The following is a 16782-nucleotide window of genomic DNA, read 5'->3' on the forward strand; positions in this document are numbered from 1 at the left end:
GGCTCTGGCCACTAGGGGGCAGGGCCATGAACTCAGCCTGGAGGGAGCCTGCAAGACAGCTGACACTCTAGAGGGACAGACAGAACAGGCCACCCTGTGCAGACAGGAGAGGGAGGCAAGGGGACGGAACGGAAGATGCCTGGGGTGGATGGAAGTCAGTGCCCTTCGGTGCCGGTATCTGTCTTCCCGGCCACCGCTAGATCAGGCTTCTGAGCCTGTTGGCTGTCAGGGTCGGACTGTGCCCCATAGGCGCCATGGCAGTCCCCATGCAATCCACCAGGTGTCACCAGGCAGCATACAAGTAACAGGCCTGGAAGGTCCCCAACAGCCCAGCTGGACATGCTCACTCTGGGGCTCTTCATTCAGTGGCACAAACTCCAGGACCCAGTAAGGGAAATGGGAACCCACCAGGCTGAGCAGTATGGCTAAATCCATCTATTCCAAAATGGAAAGCAAAATAAACAGGAGTCGCATCACCAAGGCAGCCAGGACCCCATCCCCTCCTCCTTCCTCTGTCCTATGCTATCAATAAATAAGTTTCCCAGCCGTAAATAATGATTAGAATCTCCTCCTCATATTCCAGCTCCAACCTCCGCTAGGTACAATACAGGGGGTGGCCCTACCACCAGGAATATACAAAATGTTACACAGATACTATATGTACACTGGGGAAGGGGGGGCCACCACAGCAGCCCATGCCCTCGCCTGCTCTACGGTTAGCTCCACTGTCCTGCCCCAGCTGCCTCTCTGAATAAGATGGGAGCCCCCTGAGGGAAAAGTTGCTTTGGTGAGAGTAGGGAGGCCATCAGGCCTCCTCCAAACAAACCAGCTCTACCAGCCTCTGGCTCTTAAATAATAATCATCATCATCCAGAAATTTAAGGACTCAGCCCTGGTCAAGGTGGCAAAGGGTCTGTTTTTCTCCCCCCATTAGACAGGGGTCTTATCTTGCTACCCTAATGGTAAAGGGCTGACTGGGAAGGGGTGGTAGGAACATGGTAGGGATGGAGACTCCAGCCCCACTTCTCCGGGCTTATGCTGACAGAGACCTGCTTTTATTTTTATCCCATGAGTTTTTAAAAAAAAATCCAGTAACTTTATTCATAACTTTTTCAAAAACTTTTCATAAAACATTTTTCTACTTTTTTTCCACAACTTTTGCCACAACTTTTCCACAGCATTTTTTATCCCATAACTTTTTCATCCCACAACTTTTTTTAATTCCCGTAACTTTTTTGTTTGTGTTCTTTTAATAAACAAACTTGCATAGTTACATTAAAATTTTGTAAAAATAAAAACCGATTATCTCATGCCAAGCATGCCCAGCATTTGCGCAGTCTCAATACATTTAATACTATAGTTTTCAAGACACACAAAATTTTAAGGCAAAAACAGCACTTTGCAACAATTTAATAATTTATTACATTACAGTAGCATCACAGTAGCAGTGAATAATGCCACTTTAGGCAACAGTGTTTCAGTATTTCCATTATACATTCTGTTTACAGGAATTCATCAATTCGTAAAAGTCATTCTAAGAAAACTTGGCAAATAAAGCCTTGCATTGGAATTGGCATTTCTCTACTTTTCCTTTCCCCAGTTTCTTTCTTTTAAACTACAGTATTCATATTTTAAAATGTTTTAACTTATTTTAAAACTTAAGATAGCAGTTACATTTTTGAATAGTTATATTCTTTTAAAATGACTCTTTAAGATAAAGTTTTAGAGAAACTATATTATGGATAGCACTGATTTACATTTTCACATTTTCTACATATCAGCTTTGGTTTTAGAACTGACTTTTTTTCATTTCTGGAAAGCCTATCAGATTTAATCAAATACTTTAAAAATGATTACATATTGCAATCTTTAAATAGGTTTTTAATTCTTCCTACAGAAATTCAAATTTATTCAGTTAAACCCACACTTTAAAATTCTATGTTTCTGATTAAACTCTACCCTTCTAATGTTGCCTTCTAAGCAAATTGAAAGCTGCATGAGGAAGAGAACAAATACTTGGCTGAATGAGGTATTGCAAAGGACCACATGCACTTTGAAGAAAGACTTACGTTATTCTCATACGATTTGCATTCTATTTAATTTTTCTTAAGTATATGACAAAATACCTACACAAAGAGTGGTATTTCAGTTAATATAGTACATTCATTTTCCAGACTGACATTCAGCTTAAATATGCCAGTGTGTGATTTAATCCACAGGTACCTGATGAACACATTCTTGTCAGATTGGTTACAGGTGCTAAAGGCTATCTGAAGGTCATTCCTAGTCGTTTATCTTTATCAGGGTAAAAGTGAAGATATAAAAATACCTTCAAAATAATTTATCAATGTATTAGGTAAGCCCAGCTTCAGAATTACAAAGAAAAACTGTTAAACCAAATAAGGTGGCTAATTAACAGTGATATGATTTCTAGCCCGAGGGTCTAAATTGAACTTAAACTGTCTTTAAACTGAACTCAAAGAACGCAAAAGCGGCAAGTTCAGAAAATAAAAGGCAAGAACAGGTCTTTAAGTCCATTTTAAACCCTCGGGCTAGAAATCATCCTACTGTTAATTAGCCACATTCGTTGGTCTAACAGTTTTTCTTTATAATTCTGAAACTGAGTTCATCTAATGCATTGATAAATTCATTCAATTTGGAAGAGTCAGTCGAAGTCACAAGGACTTAATATTTGCACTCTTTCAGTGAATGCAGGCACATCTGTTATTCTATCTGTAAAATCGTATTATTGCTCTCCTATTAATGTCATATGTATAAAAGTATCATGAAGATGCCAAATGCTAAAAATGGAGATGGTCTAGTAACTAGAAATGCCCACCCCAGGGAGCGCACACACATCTCTCCCTGCATCCTAATAATGTGACGTATTTTGGAACACAGACATTAGAACTTCATGAAATTTTAGCTGTTGATTCTTTCCCAAGCATCTTCAAGTTATGACTTAGGCAATGTATGACTGAAATAACTCATTCACCATGTATAGGCACATTAACATAAATATGGCACAAAATATGCCTCTAACTGAAACTGAGAGGTATAAAAACATCTTTCACTCTTTGTGAAGAACTTTGTGAGGAAGCATAACTCTGTGATTGTATAGACACTTTTCCTCATAATACTTGGACATTCACAAACATTAGATTGCACTGCGGCTTGTAAACATTTTAAGTTGCATAAACTTCACCTTGATTTTCATATGTAGTATAATACTGTCTACTACAACTCCTTTTTGTTTCAACTAAGTACTCTCTCATATATTGGTTTATAATAATGGTTGTTATTATTTTTAAAGTGTTTTCCATTCAAAGAAAAGAAGTAAATTCCTATGTCAGAGAAACCAATGTGGCTGAAGAATAGGTATTAGCCAGAGAGGTCTAGATGATAAAATCAATCTTCTAGCCTCAAAGAAGCTCCATGAACATAGAGGAAGGCCAGGTGTCACACAGCTTTCCTTCACTCAAATTCATTCTTGAGTAGAGCCTGTATGCCTCTTCCAGGGACATTTAAACTCTTAAAGGATTTCTTATGATCTTTACTAAATACCTTAAGAAGAATGCCAACCGGTGCCCTTTTGTGTACTGGGACATATACTCATGTGATTAAAACAGGTAACATGAACTCTGACTTTAAAATGTATTGTAGATATAAATGCTCTAAGCTAGAAAAGGTTTTCCACATCCACAGTCAATGATGGGAGCCTTTCATTCCTCAGAAATAATCCCTTTTTTGGTCATCGAGAAAGGGTACAACTGCAGCTCATGATGCAATATCTTCATGAGCCCAGAGCACACACAAATCCTAAGGGATCCACCATAGTACAGCGCTCATTCTTGGCACCAGAACAAATGAAACACACTGTATCCTGCACACACCTGCCAGAGCAGGCCACTTTCCTCTTCTGTGAGATTTAAAAAGCTCCCCAAAATGTTATGACTCCCATCCCCAATACACAGAAAATAGGGGAAAGGCTGTTTCCAGTTCTCGGCCTTTAAACAACTCAAAATGTCAGTACTCACAGTGGCATATTACAAAGTAATAAACGGTGCGCACTTGAGGGCAAACCACATATTGAGCTAATGAAGAGCTCACTGTGGTTAGGATTCGATCAAATGTAACAGCAGAACATAAGCACATTTTATCTGAATTCTGTAATGAATATACATGCTGCAATAACATTAAAAAAGCATGGCAGCCTGTTCCAAACCAGCCAGAATAGTTTTGTGCAAATAGTGCGTCTTTGTGTGTTTGAATTCCCAACACCTAAGGGCAAACTCGATATGCGTGCTAATGACCTACAATTATCAAGTAAAAAATAAAAATGCTAAAGGATGCCAGAAAGAACATCAGGGAAAGACCAACTCTCCCTTAACTTTTTACAAATAAATTTAAACGGTAAATTAGAAACACAAATAAATGTGAGTGGCTCTAGCATTCAAACGGAGTAAATGAATTGTGTAGGAGATGAACCCCGTAACTTTTTGTTGTGGTTGTTGTTTTAAATTTCTTGACCAGCTCTTAGAAGATGATGATGTTTATCTCCCTGTTCTCGGCTGCCTGGTAAAAGAATGGCATGCAGGGTTTGCTGGGCAAGCCTGGGTGCTCCTAGGTGTCCTGCATTACAGGAGACAGCTGCACGATCTGCTGCGCAGTGGGGTTGTCATGGGGAGAACCCTCCCTGGCCGCTCCTGGTGCAGGCTCCACGTTGTTGTCCAGGCTCACTTCATAAAAATCTTCGGAGAGAGGGAGGCGGGGGTCTGAGTACAGTGCGAGCCTCCCCTGCTCCTGCCTGCCCACTCCGCCTGAGAGCTCTACTCACCATCCTGCTCACCGGCAGCCCCAAGTTCCTGGGGGGCTGGGGCCCCTGGAGTGGGCTCATCAGCAGGGTTCTGGGCAGCGGTGAGGAATTTGCCATGCCCCTCATGGTTGCCCACAAGGGGCAACACCAGCTCTTGCAGCTCCAGCAGATTCACCTGAAGGGAGGGGTGCTCAGCTCCCACCCTGGAGCCTGCGCCAGTGCCCATGCCCACCCCCACCCCCACAGAGATGTTGCACGCCCTACCTTCATCTCCTCCTCCTTCTGGGCTAGCCTGATGACATCCTCCATCTCCTGGTGCCACGTGTTTGGCACTGCCCCCTGGCTTTCATATACGGTGAAGGACTCTCCTGCAAGAGGACACGGCTCAGACACTAGGGTCCCTCTGATGGCCCTGCAGCTCCCCGTGCCCATGCCCTGGCCTCCTGCTCACTCATGCCATCTGTCATTCCAGAAGGCTGGACGAATCCAAGTTCTCGTCCCTCCACCTGCTCCGTCCCGTCCGCCTTCTCCTTCGGGAGGTCCATAAAGCTGCTCTGGAGCCAAAATAATGGGGTCACATCTCGGGAGTGACCTGTTCTGCCCCGCCCCCACTTTTCTTGGCCCATGCCAGGACTCACTCACTTTCAGCTTCACCATGGCCTCCTTCAGGGCCCGGTAGCTCTCCCCACACACAAACTCATCTCCAGTCCTCCCTGGGGCTGGGGCCTCTGCCTCTGGCTCCTTCCAGGCCAAGGCCACCAGATGAGCCAGGTGCAGGCAGCACAGCCTTCGCACCTTCCGCTGCCCACATAGCCGTGCCTGCTCCTCCTGGGAACTGGCTCCAGCGGAGTTGAAAAATGCCACTTGAAGGCAAGAGGTGAGTATTCTTGTAGGGGCATACACAGAGCAAATGAGGCAGGAAGTTGGAGCACAGTCCCTTCCCTTGGGGCCTCAGAGAGTGCACCTGTTGGTCACAGGTGACAAGGTGTCTGACCACTGCCTCCCAGAAGAGGTGAGGGGCCACAGAAATCAGAAGGCAGGAAAACCAAGAGCATAAGGGGCTCTGGGAGGGACCACAGAGGAAGGTGGCAAAGCGGGGCAGGGAAAGTCAGGCTCACCGTGGCCTCCCGGCTCTCCAGGTCCTCTGGGATGTTTGGTGTGGACCGAGGCGCCTCTTCCTCCTCACTGTCCAGATGTTCTCCTCCATCTCCTGTGGGGAGGTGGCCAGAGGGGTCCTCAGACAACCCAACAAGGAAGGTACTGTGGGCCCACCTCTGTCCTCACCCTCAATGTGTAACCCTGAGCCAGCCTCTCCCCAGAGGGGAATGAGCTGCTGTTCTTTATTTTTCCTTTTAAGAACAAGATCTTGCTATATTGCCCAGGCACAGTCCCACTACCAGTCGGTGCGGGAGTCCTGACCTGCTCCCTTTCTGATCTGGTCCAGTTCATTCATCCTTAGGCAACCTGGTGGCCCCCTGCTCCCAGGAGGTCACCATATTGATGCTGAACTTAGTGCGGACACCCGCTTGGCATAACGACCAGCTGTTCTAAAGGTCTCTTCCAACCCCTCAATCCTATGCTGCTAACAGTCCCCCCTTCCTCCTGGGGCTCTCTCCTCTTCCTCTGAGTGGTCTCCTGTACCTTCTCCAGGGAGAGCCATGAGGCTCAACTGAGTCTCCAGCTGTTGGTCCTGCTGGCTGGCAGCTTCTAGGTGCTCCTAAGGGGACGGGAAACAGAGTGAGAAGGCACGGAGGTTGCCAGGTCATCCCCCTTGGGGCCCCGTCCTCAGCAACTCCCTCCCCTGGGTCTCCTGCAACTTTTGGTGGGCCATCTCAGCCACCGCTTTGCCCCAAGCTTCCTGCTGCTGCAGCTGGTCCACGAGCTGGGTGTGCAGCAGTAACTGCCTGTGCAGCGCCTCCTTCTCAGAGGTCAGCTGCTGATAGGTGGCCATGTACTGCTGCAGGTGACCCAGGTACTAGTCTCGCTGCTGCTGCAGACTCTGAGACTCTTGGCTCTTCATCTCCACCTGCAGGAAGACCCTGGGCATGAGGGCACATGGTGGCTGGCTTCCAGGTTCTGGGCCCATTAATAGGGTAGCTAGGGCACTGTGGGGCTCTGTCACCTGCCCAGGACCCTGGTCCCTTGCTCCAGGCCTAAGAGGCTTCCTCCCTTGCCTAGAACCCCATACCTCCTTCCCCAGCCTCAAATCTCATGTCCTTCTTCCCACCATTTAAACTGTAGGCCACAGACTGGTGGAAAAGCAGAGGGAGCCAACCACCATCTGCTAAGTGTGCTACATGCCTAATGCTTTCCAGGTATTCTCTCATTCAATCCTCAGCACCTCTGCAAGGAAAATACTAACTTCCTTTTGAAGTCACAGAAACAGAGACTTAGAGATGAACAGTAGTTGAATGGTGACCGGTGGAACCCAGGCCAGAATCCAGTTTGAATCTAAGGAGGCTTTTTTGTTTTGTTTTGAGACAGTGTCACTCTGTGGCCCAGGCTGGAGTGCAGTGGTGAAATCTCAGCTCACTGCAACCTCCACCACGTGGGCTCAAGCAATTCTCGTGCCTCAGTCTCCTGAGTAGCTGGGATTACAGGCATGCGCCACCATGCCTGGCTAACTTTTTGTTGTTGTTGTAATTTTAGTAGAGGTGAGGTTTCGCCACGTTGGCCAGGCTGGTCTCAAACTCCTGACATCAAGTGATTCTCCTGCCTCAGCCTCCCAAAGTGCTGGGATTACAGGTGCGAGCCACCGTGCCTGGGTAAGGAGCCTCTTGTACCACTGTCTCTTCCCCTGTGACTGGGGGCTCCATGCCTCTAGCTGGGATGATGATGTCCCGATCTGGGAGGAGCCCAGGGCTACCCACCTCTAAAAGTCAGAGGGCAGGAAGCAAGAAACAGTCATAGGGCTGCCCTGGAGGGTGCTGGGGTCACCTGCCTCCCAGCTGGAGCTGCCTTTGGCCTGGCACCTCCCCTCCCCAGAGGCTGGTGCCCGCCTCCCAGCCCTTCTTGGATGGGGTGGAGGTTACCATCTCCTTCACCTCATCTAGCTTCTCCTGCAGCTCCTTTACTTGCTGCTCCAGCTGCAGTGTGCTCTTTTTCTCGTTGTTCTGGACAGAGAGAAGCAATCAGTGGCCATCCACTGCAGCTGGAGACACCAGACCTTGGTGTCTGCCTCCCATATCACCAGGAAGGGTGGAGGCAGGTTAGAAAAATCATCCCTTCTCCCCCACAGCCATCAGAGCAGAGCCTGATGAGCTGTAGCTCACAGGTGCCTTTAGAAGTACAATTTCATATGAGGGCTACACTGGCCCATTTTACAGGTGGGGAAACAAAGGCCTGGAGGGATAGGGATGAGGGCAGGCTCCCCAGGTGGGGCAACCCACCAGATCCTCGAAGCTGCACTGTGGCTCGGCCAGCTGCTTGTTGAGCTTGTGGTTCTGGAAGGGCACGAGCCTCTCCTCCTGCTTTTGTAGCCTCTCCTCCTTCTTCCACAGCCTCTCCTCCTGGTCCCACAGCCTCTTTTCCTGCTTTTGCAGCCTCTCCTCCTCCTTTCGCAGCCTCTCCTCCTGCGTGTGTAGCCTCTGCTCCTGCTTTCGCAGCCTCTCACCCTGCTCCTGTAGCGTCTTCTGCTGCTCCCGAAGCCTCTCGTTTTGTTCACACAGTCTCTCCAGCTCCCGCACCCTCTGCGCCTCCTGCTCTCGGATCATCTCCTCCTGCTCCTGGAGTTTCTCCTCCTGCTCCTGGAGTCTCTGCTTTTGTTCCTTGCTCAGGACACTCAAGGCCTGATTGTTTTCCACCTGGGATTGGAGCTTTTCCTCCAGACCTTCCACCTCCTGCCTCAGGTGTTTGGCCTCATCTTGTAGCTGTTCCACCACAGAGGTCACTGCTGGGGGCACCAGGGATAGGGGCTCAGCTGAGAAACAAAGCAGACAATAAGGGCCTCTGGATTCCCCAACCCCTCTACCCACCCCCACCTCAAAAAAAAAAAAAAAAAAAACCTCCTCTTGATGCACAGCTCCTCTCAGGCTTCCCAAACTTGGCCTCACTGCTAATGATTCCTCGCACCTGATGGTAGCCAGTTTCCAAGCCACTTTCACATAGAGAGCACTGTGGGTGGCTGACAACGGGCACTCCTCCCTCTTTGCTGATGGGGACCCTGAGGCTCATGGAGATGACAAAACTTGCCATCTCCTGGCACAGACCTCTTTCCCTCTGCCTCAAAGCCCTTCCATCCACCCACCTCCCTGGGGCATTCTAAGCCACCCCCACAGACCTCTGATGCCAGTCCTGCTCCCAGGTCACACCAGCCCCATCTTACCCATCTGGTTTTTGAGTTCGGAGAAGCTCCTCTTCAGCTCCTGTATCCGATGTATGTCACGCTTCTTCTCTTCCTTCAATGTTCGAGCCTGCCCAAAGCACAGGGGAAAGGGCCCTGGAGAGAGGGGCTGGTGGCTGGATAGGCTACCATCTCACTCTCTGCCCCCATCTCCACAAAGCCCAGACCCATGACCACCTCTGGCTGTACTATTCCCATTTTACAGATGCCCAGAAAGATCCAGTGACCTATCTAAAGTGCGGGCTGAAGGGTCAGACCTCACCTCCACCGACATTTTCCACATCCTCTCCTGCCACCGGGCCCTCTCTCCTTTTATGTGTTTAGCATATTCGTCCTGCTCCAGCTGGACTTGTTTTAGTGACTCTGTCACCTGCAAGAAATGGGCAGAGAAGTTAGGAAGGGCTGTCACTGGTCCTCACCTGCTCCTGGCCACCTGGGGTCATCTTCCTTCCACATCCCTCCCTCTGCAAAGCCTCACCTGTGTCACGTGTGCGTTCAGCAGTGCCTGCTCCTTTATGGTCTGCTGTAACCGCCACTGGAGGACCGCTTCTCTGCAGCTCAAGGACTGGATGGTGAAGAGTGAGAAGTTTCGATCTGGGGCGCTCAGGCAGTGCCCCTTAAAAGGGCTAGGGCTAGGCTCAATATACATCTCGGTTAGTAAAGGTCAAGGCATTTCCAAGCCCGTGGCCTGGTTATTAAAAGAACTCAGTAAAGTTGGAAGGGAGAGGGAAAGAGATCGAATTTACAGCTGGCTAACAGAGGCCCAGAGAGATCAGATAATATTGCTATTGTTATTACTGTTATTACTACCACTGTTTGAACCATTATGGAGTGCTTCACCAGGTTCCATGCTAGCAATCCCATTTAATCCTCACAACCACCATATGAGACAGTTACTAGGATTACCTCTATTGTGTAGATGAAAAACATCGAGTGTTCGAGGTTAAGTGCTTGCCTAAGATCACTTAGACAGAGCTGGGATTTGAACACCCAGGTCTATCCTATTCTCTAAGCCCATTTTTCTTGCTGGGGGTGGGGACACAGATAGGAAGGGGGAAATTAATCTTTTGTTCACTTTTTGAAAGGATGATACATTCATATAGTCCAAAACTCAGAAGGTACAGAAGGGAGGTGTCTCCCAGGCACCCTGTTACTCTCTCCTGAGTTTTTTATGAATGCTTGCAGACATGTTTTTGTATATTATCATAGTACACACACACACACACACACACACACACACCCCTTTCCTCTCTCTACAGAAATGGTAACATACTAAAGGTGCTCTTCTGTACCTTCACAGAACAACTATCCAATACCCCACCTAGGACTTGCCCAAGGCCACAGCCAGGAAAGGGCAGGGCAGGCACTTGGCCTCTGAGCTCTGCATCCAGTGCTCACTCCCCATAGTGCCCCCCAACTCACCCACAGCAGCTGACTCAGCCCCAGGCTGCCTCTAACAGCCATACACAAAAGCAGTGAGAAATGACCATGCTGCCTTCTGGGCAGGACACTCCATCCTGCAGAAGGGACCTTTAGGCTCACTCCTCCATCTGGGAAGCCAGGCTGCCAGGGGATGGGGCAGCTGGTTGGACTCACCCTGTCCTCTTCCTGCTGCTGTGTACACACAGCACAGAGAGCCCGCTCCAATTCTTGAATACGCTGTAAGGCGTATTGCAGGCGGCCAGCCAGATCCTTGGACTCTTCTGTAATGAGAGAGGTTGAGATGGAGCCCAAAGGACTCCCCCTAAAGACCTGTCAAAGTGACAGGTTGAAGGATGATGGGGTGCCCAAATTCCCACCTTCGAAGTGTCGGGCAGCACGTTTAGTATGGTAAAGGGTGGTCTTCAAGTCTGCCTTTTCCAATGTGAGGATGTTGATTGTCTGGAATTGAACGTTTGGGAGAAAAGCCAAGGAAATGCTGAAAGAGAAGGAAAGAAACATTCTCCAGAGGACAGGAGAAAGCTCCCCACCCTCCACTCACCTCTAACTGCTCCGTTTGTGCTTTGTGTATTTCATTGTTTGCTTTCTTTGCCTATAGGAAGAGGAAGACAGAGCTCTTACCACAGGGAGGCCGAGATGGCACAGCAAGAGGCACGCCCCCAGAATGCCACCAATGTCCCAGGACAGGCCCACCCATGGGACCAGGTTATCAGGGACCCTATGGGGATGGGGTGGAATCTGAGGGGTGAGCCTTCTTCCCCAGGCTGGGAGTGGGCAAGATGAGACTGGCACCTCTGCATCTGAGTGCCCCCCAAACCCAGCAGTCATGTTGTAAGCAAAGAAATCACGTTACTTCTTCCAGCTGATGTTCCACTTGTTTCTTCTGTTGTTTCTGTGGGGAGAGTCAAATTCAGGTGACTGAGAGTGGCCCCCTCAACTCTATTCCCCAGACCTGGAAGTGGTAGGCAGGAACCAGGAATGGATTTTAAAGGCAACATTCTCAGACCCAATGGCGACACGAACTGGTCAACCCTCTTCAAGCACCCAAGGACAGAGGATTTGGGTCTTTGTTGGTTTTTGCCCAAAGCCACAGAACTCAAAGTCTGAATCTGGATTATCTCAAAAGGACAGTAACATAAACCTCTAGAGAGGGAGTCTCAGGAAGGCCCACCCTTCTGCCAGCTTGTGATTTAGAAAGGTGCCTTCATTCAACAAACAGTTACTGAGCACATACGGGCAAGCTACGGTTCTTCACAGCAGATATAGGATGGAAAAGGACAGACAGGAGCCCTTGGCCCTCAGGTTTCCATTCTAGGGGCCTTTAAATCTCAGACTCTCAGAGCTAACAGAGAACTTTGATGCTCTACCTCCTCCGGAAACACGAGCCCAAGGAGGACAGGTGGCTTGTCCATACTCAAAGCAAATTAGGGACTGAGTCAGGGCAGAAATACAGCGCCCCTGACAACCAGTCAGGCTAGTGCTTCCCTGAGAGGTGACAACCCCAGGGCGTGTGTGGCAAGGACTGGAGCAGGGGTGTCTGGAGAAGAGAGAGTCGGCAAAGAGGGCAGTGACAGAAGAGCCATGCTGCATGCTCCTTGCTCTGGGGTCCCTCCAGGTGAGGCCTGGGTGCTCCAGCTCCCCATTTGCCCTTGGCACCAGGGGCCCCCAGCCCCTTTCTTCAGGGCCCCAAGGGGAAACTAAAGCCCAGGATTGGCAGCATGGAATCAGGGGACCCCACTGGACTCTTACCAATGATTCTATGTTTTCATTGAGTTGATCGATTGTCACGGAGCTTGACTCCAGGGCTACTGCTAGTTCTTGGTACTGGCTCTGAGGCGCATGCAGACAGGAGGAGTTGGAAGAGGATTGTGGGGAGAGGTAGAGAGAACAATCATTAGGGCTGGGGTGTGTGTGGGCTGTCTCAGCTGGCAGAGGGTCACCCAGCCCCCACTGTGAGAGGAGGTTGGAGGGCTGGCCTGCAGAGTCACTGCACCTCGGCCCAGGGCCTCTTACTTCCAGATCCTTCAGGGTAACAGATGATGCAGGAGTAATAAAAATGAGAAATTAAAAAAAAAAACTTACATGGGAAATAGTTATGTATATAGAGAAAGTATAAAAACAGCAAGGAGCCGGGCACAGTGGCTGACACAGGTAATCCCAACAGTTTGGGAGGCTGAGGGGAGTGAATCACTTGAGGTCAGGAGTTCAAGACCAGCCTGGCCAACATGGTGAAACTGCATCTCTACTAAAAATACAAAGATTAGCCAGGCGTGGTAGCAGGTGCCTGTAATCCCAGCTACTCAGGAGGCTAAGCCAAGAGAATCGCTTGAACCCAGGAGGCAGAGGTTGTAGTGAGCTGAGATCACACCACTCCACTCCAGTCTGGGTGACAGAGTGAGACTCTGTCTCAAAAAAAAAAAATAATAATAATAATAAAAAGGCCCAAACCCCACATGCCTGCTCTGTACGTTATTCCCAAATTACTTTTAAACTTTTAGGTCTCACCATTTCCAAGATGATAAAAGATGCGGGGAAGGAAAAAACCCAATCAATCAAGCAGGTGAAGAAGCAGACAGAAACAGGCTGAAGGTTAATGGCAGCAACATAAAACAAGGCAGAGGTCAAGTATTCCCCAAACCAGAGAAGCCTCAGGGCCATGCATAGCTGGAGACAGCAAGCCAGAGAAGGGTCTTGGCACTGCCTCACCTTCCACTTGTCCAATGGGGGAGTGCTACCTCACTAGAGTAGTTAAGGTTGGACACCAGCACCTGTAGAATGTCCTGAATCTACAGGAGGTGACAAGGGAAAAACAAGGGCAGGAGGTGAAAGACAGAAGTGGCTTAGAGAGAAGCAAGAAAGTCAGGGTAGGAGGAAGATGTGGGTTCAGGAAAAGGAAATGCTGAAGAAAAGCGGAGGAGATTAAAACCATGGCCTGTGCCATTCTTCCAAATGGCCACCTGCTGCCTTGCCAGGGGCAGGAACAAATAGATGGAAAAGTCCCCTGAGTGACGCAGTCACAGAGTGGAGTCAGCTGACCAATGCAGCTCTTAATACACTCACTGGACCCCTCTCCTCAGGCCCAGGACATGGGCAATGAATCTGGTAGAGCTCCAGACCTCCACCTCCATTAAAAAAAACAGACTTCTGAATAAGAGCTCACTTGAACTAAGGGGACTCCAGCTAAAAAACAAGTTTGAAAGACACTGATCTTATCCAGTATCATCTTACAGAGGAGGAAACTGAGGCCCAGGGGAAGAAGTGATTTTTCTGTGGTCACCCAACAAGCTGGTGGCAAGTTAGATCTTCTCTTGCTCCTAGTGCCTGGGGCTCTCCTCACCACACCCTGGGCCCCCTTCAGTGACTCCTAAAGGGACAGCCTGATGGCAAGTGGCTGTACTCATTAGCCCAACTTCCCCTTGAGAGTGGGGATCAGGAAAATCAAACAACAATGATCATTTCCTGGGTATCCTGGGTGTTTACAGCAGGCCACGTACTAGGGGTTAACATGAAAACAACAACAATAAGGAATCTCATTTAAACTTCACAAATGGAAGTCAAACAATACTACCCCTATTTCACAGATGTGAAAAGAGAGGCTCAAAGAGCTCAAGCAACTTGCCATAAATCAGATCGCTAGCAGATGAAGAAGCAGGATTCAAACCCAGAATTCTTAACCAGTACCCAGCAATCTCAACAATTACCCTCTACTGCCCCTTGGGCCCCCTGTCCCCAGGAGCCTGGCCAGCCAAGACTCACATCCCCAGGTGAGTGGCAACCACCAGAAGTGGTTGTCTCAGGGCTACTGCCAGTTTTTTTCTTTTTTGTCTTTGCTCCTGCTGGAACACCAGGGCTCTTCCTTTGCTGATATTCTTTTAGCTGTGGGAAAGAAGAGCAGTAATACTCATGAGAACTACCAGCCCCTACAGCCACACCCTCCTTACAGTTTTTGCAAAATACTCTTATACACCATCTGATTTAATGCCACCAACAACTGTACAAGGTGTTGTCACAATCACTTAGTGATTGAGAGGGATGGATATTATGGCTAAAAAAAAAAGTTGGGGGGGTAATAATGGAACTTAAACTCGGTCTTCTGACTCCAAGCTCTGGGGTTTTGCCATGATCAGCAGCTGCCGGGGACCAAAACCAGACGCAGAGGAAGAAAAGTAAACATTACATAGGCAGGAACTACACGCTGTGTGGTTTAGAGTCACACATCCTCACATGTCTGTTAGTGTGAAGAAGTGCACCAGTATCTCTCAAACTTTTATATCAATGTGTCCTCATGGCAGAAGGCAGCTTTTTTGTTAAATCTGGGAATTTATCAGAAAGAGGACAACCCAAGTCTCATTTCAGAGAGAAGTCTGATATACTCTTAGAAACCTATGTGAGGGTCATCCCTAAGTACATTAATGCTTTTTCTCTCTCAAGAGAATCAAGGGAAACTGATGCTTCAGAAAGATCTCCCACATTTATCCTGTGGCACTCAATGTACCCCAAGTTGAGATGATATGAGGAAGATTCAAGCTGTCAAGTTCAGTTTCCCAAGATCTGTTCCACAGAAGATGAGCAAATCTCACTTCAGAGACCACTGATTGAAGGGCAGTCTGGTCCCAGAACCGTGGAGAATTAGAATATGAGGTGGAGAACTCAGAAAAAAATGTTAAAGTCTCTCTGGAGAGTAGAAGCCTGGGAGAAAACCAAACCAAACCCATTCTCCCATTACCACCCAGAGATACTGTCAACGTTTTGAGCTCACAGGGGAAGTGTAGGCTTTTCACACTGTCGATGTCTATGTGAAGGGAGTAAGGCAGCCTGAAACCTCTTGCTCCTAGGTCCCATAGTCCCCATTTCCCCTCTAGCTGGAAATTTGTGCTGTGACCAGAGGAACCAGAAATGGGGTGAGAATGCTTAGGGGACTGGGTTGTAAGATCAAAGGCCAGTCTTGCAGCAGTAATGACAGTTCCTAGGGGGACTGTGACATCACTACATTCCACTCCTCCTGGGGGTGGGGGGAACCTCATCAGTGCAATGGCTGAGTTGCCGATCCACGATGGGGGAGGGGGGATGTGGGGCTGGGACCCAGGTCCTTGGAGATGCCAGTCCAGAGAGCCCAGGGAGGTTGGGCTTGGGTCAGCAGGAGGGGAGAGCAGAGTCTGCTCAGGGAACCCCAGGAGTCACCAGCCCAAAGTCACCCCGGGATGACTGGCGATGCTGGGGGGTTGGGGCTGGGGGACCCAGGTCCTTGGAGAGGTGAGCCCAAAGAACCCAGGGAGGTTGGGCTTGGGGCAGCAGGACCTGAGGGCTGAATATGGAGCAGGGAGCCCCAGCAGTCATCCGCCCAAAGTCACCGCAGGGTGATTGGCGAGGGCAGAGGCCGGGCTGCTTGCTGAAGGGGCGGGGCTGACTGACAAGACTCTGGTGGGGGGAACCCAGAGGCGCCGGGGTAGGGGGGCCCAGCCCGGTGTGCCTCAAGAGTGGTATGGACTCTGAGAGTGGTCTTGTCCTCAGAGGGGATCTCTGGCTAGGTTGGGGGGCCATGACCTTTTTCTTGGCTTTTTACCTTTTTCTTGACTGCTGCTAATTTGTTCCATCGAGTTTCTTCTGGCATCATGGGGTCGGGAGGGAGGTAGGGTTGGGGCCACATCAGCGAACACCTCCAGTCACCTACAAGGCTGCTGTGTGACTGAGCCAGAGGAGGCGTAACCAGGGCCACACTAGAATGCAGAATAGGGGTGTGGCCTTAATGCTCCGATCCCATTGGTCAATGAGAAAGATGAAAAGGAAAGGAGGTGTGGCCAGGCAGCAGTGTGTCCAGAGGAACCTGTGACACCACAAGGAAAGCTGCCCATGCGACTGCTGTCCCCGCCCACTCGGGGAGAGGGGCGGGGCCTGCCTACTCCGGGAGAGGGGAGGACCGGCTTTTGCTTTAAAATGTTAAAAATAAACTTTAAAAAATATATGTGTTTATACTTTATATATATGTGTGTCAGTGTGTGTGTGTCTACATGTTCCTCCAGAGCTGTCTTCATTATCCAGCTTCTATGCATGGTCTATGATTTTGGCCTACATTTTTCATCTTCAGATGGAGTATAAGAATTACCAGTATTACCCCAGTGAAGACACAAATCCTATAAAAATGGAAAATCCATAGCATGTTTGATGATTAATGAATGAAGTGGACT

At 48.9% G+C, this 16782-nt stretch overlaps 1 protein-coding gene across 2 annotated transcripts; it reads right to left on the bottom strand.

The window, feature by feature from the left end:
- Positions 1-3581: 3581 nt before the first annotated feature.
- On the bottom strand, positions 3582-16308 carry LOC100989423 (golgin subfamily A member 6C-like). Of its 2 annotated transcripts, XM_055098710.2 has the most exons (18): positions 16161-16308; positions 14354-14473; positions 12347-12427; positions 11451-11489; positions 11139-11189; positions 10957-11038; positions 10754-10860; positions 9636-9722; positions 9420-9527; positions 9140-9227; positions 8205-8734; positions 7860-7928; positions 6457-6532; positions 5934-6025; positions 5267-5369; positions 5080-5183; positions 4837-4990; positions 3582-4750 (listed from the first exon to the last, which is right to left on the bottom strand). In XM_055098710.2, exons 1-18 carry the CDS (start codon positions 16242-16244, stop codon positions 4623-4625), a joined length of 2103 nt encoding a protein of 700 aa, XP_054954685.2. In that variant the 5' UTR covers positions 16245-16308; the 3' UTR covers positions 3582-4622. The 2 variants fall into 2 exon arrangements, with proteins under 2 accessions (XP_054954685.2, XP_054954686.2); XM_055098711.2 differs by lacking the exon at positions 7860-7928 and having other exon boundaries at positions 4071-4750.
- Positions 16309-16782: the final 474 nt, after the last annotated feature.

Source organism: Pan paniscus, chromosome 16, assembly GCF_029289425.2.
Source record: "Pan paniscus chromosome 16, NHGRI_mPanPan1-v2.0_pri, whole genome shotgun sequence".
NCBI lineage: Eukaryota > Metazoa > Chordata > Mammalia > Primates > Hominidae > Pan > Pan paniscus.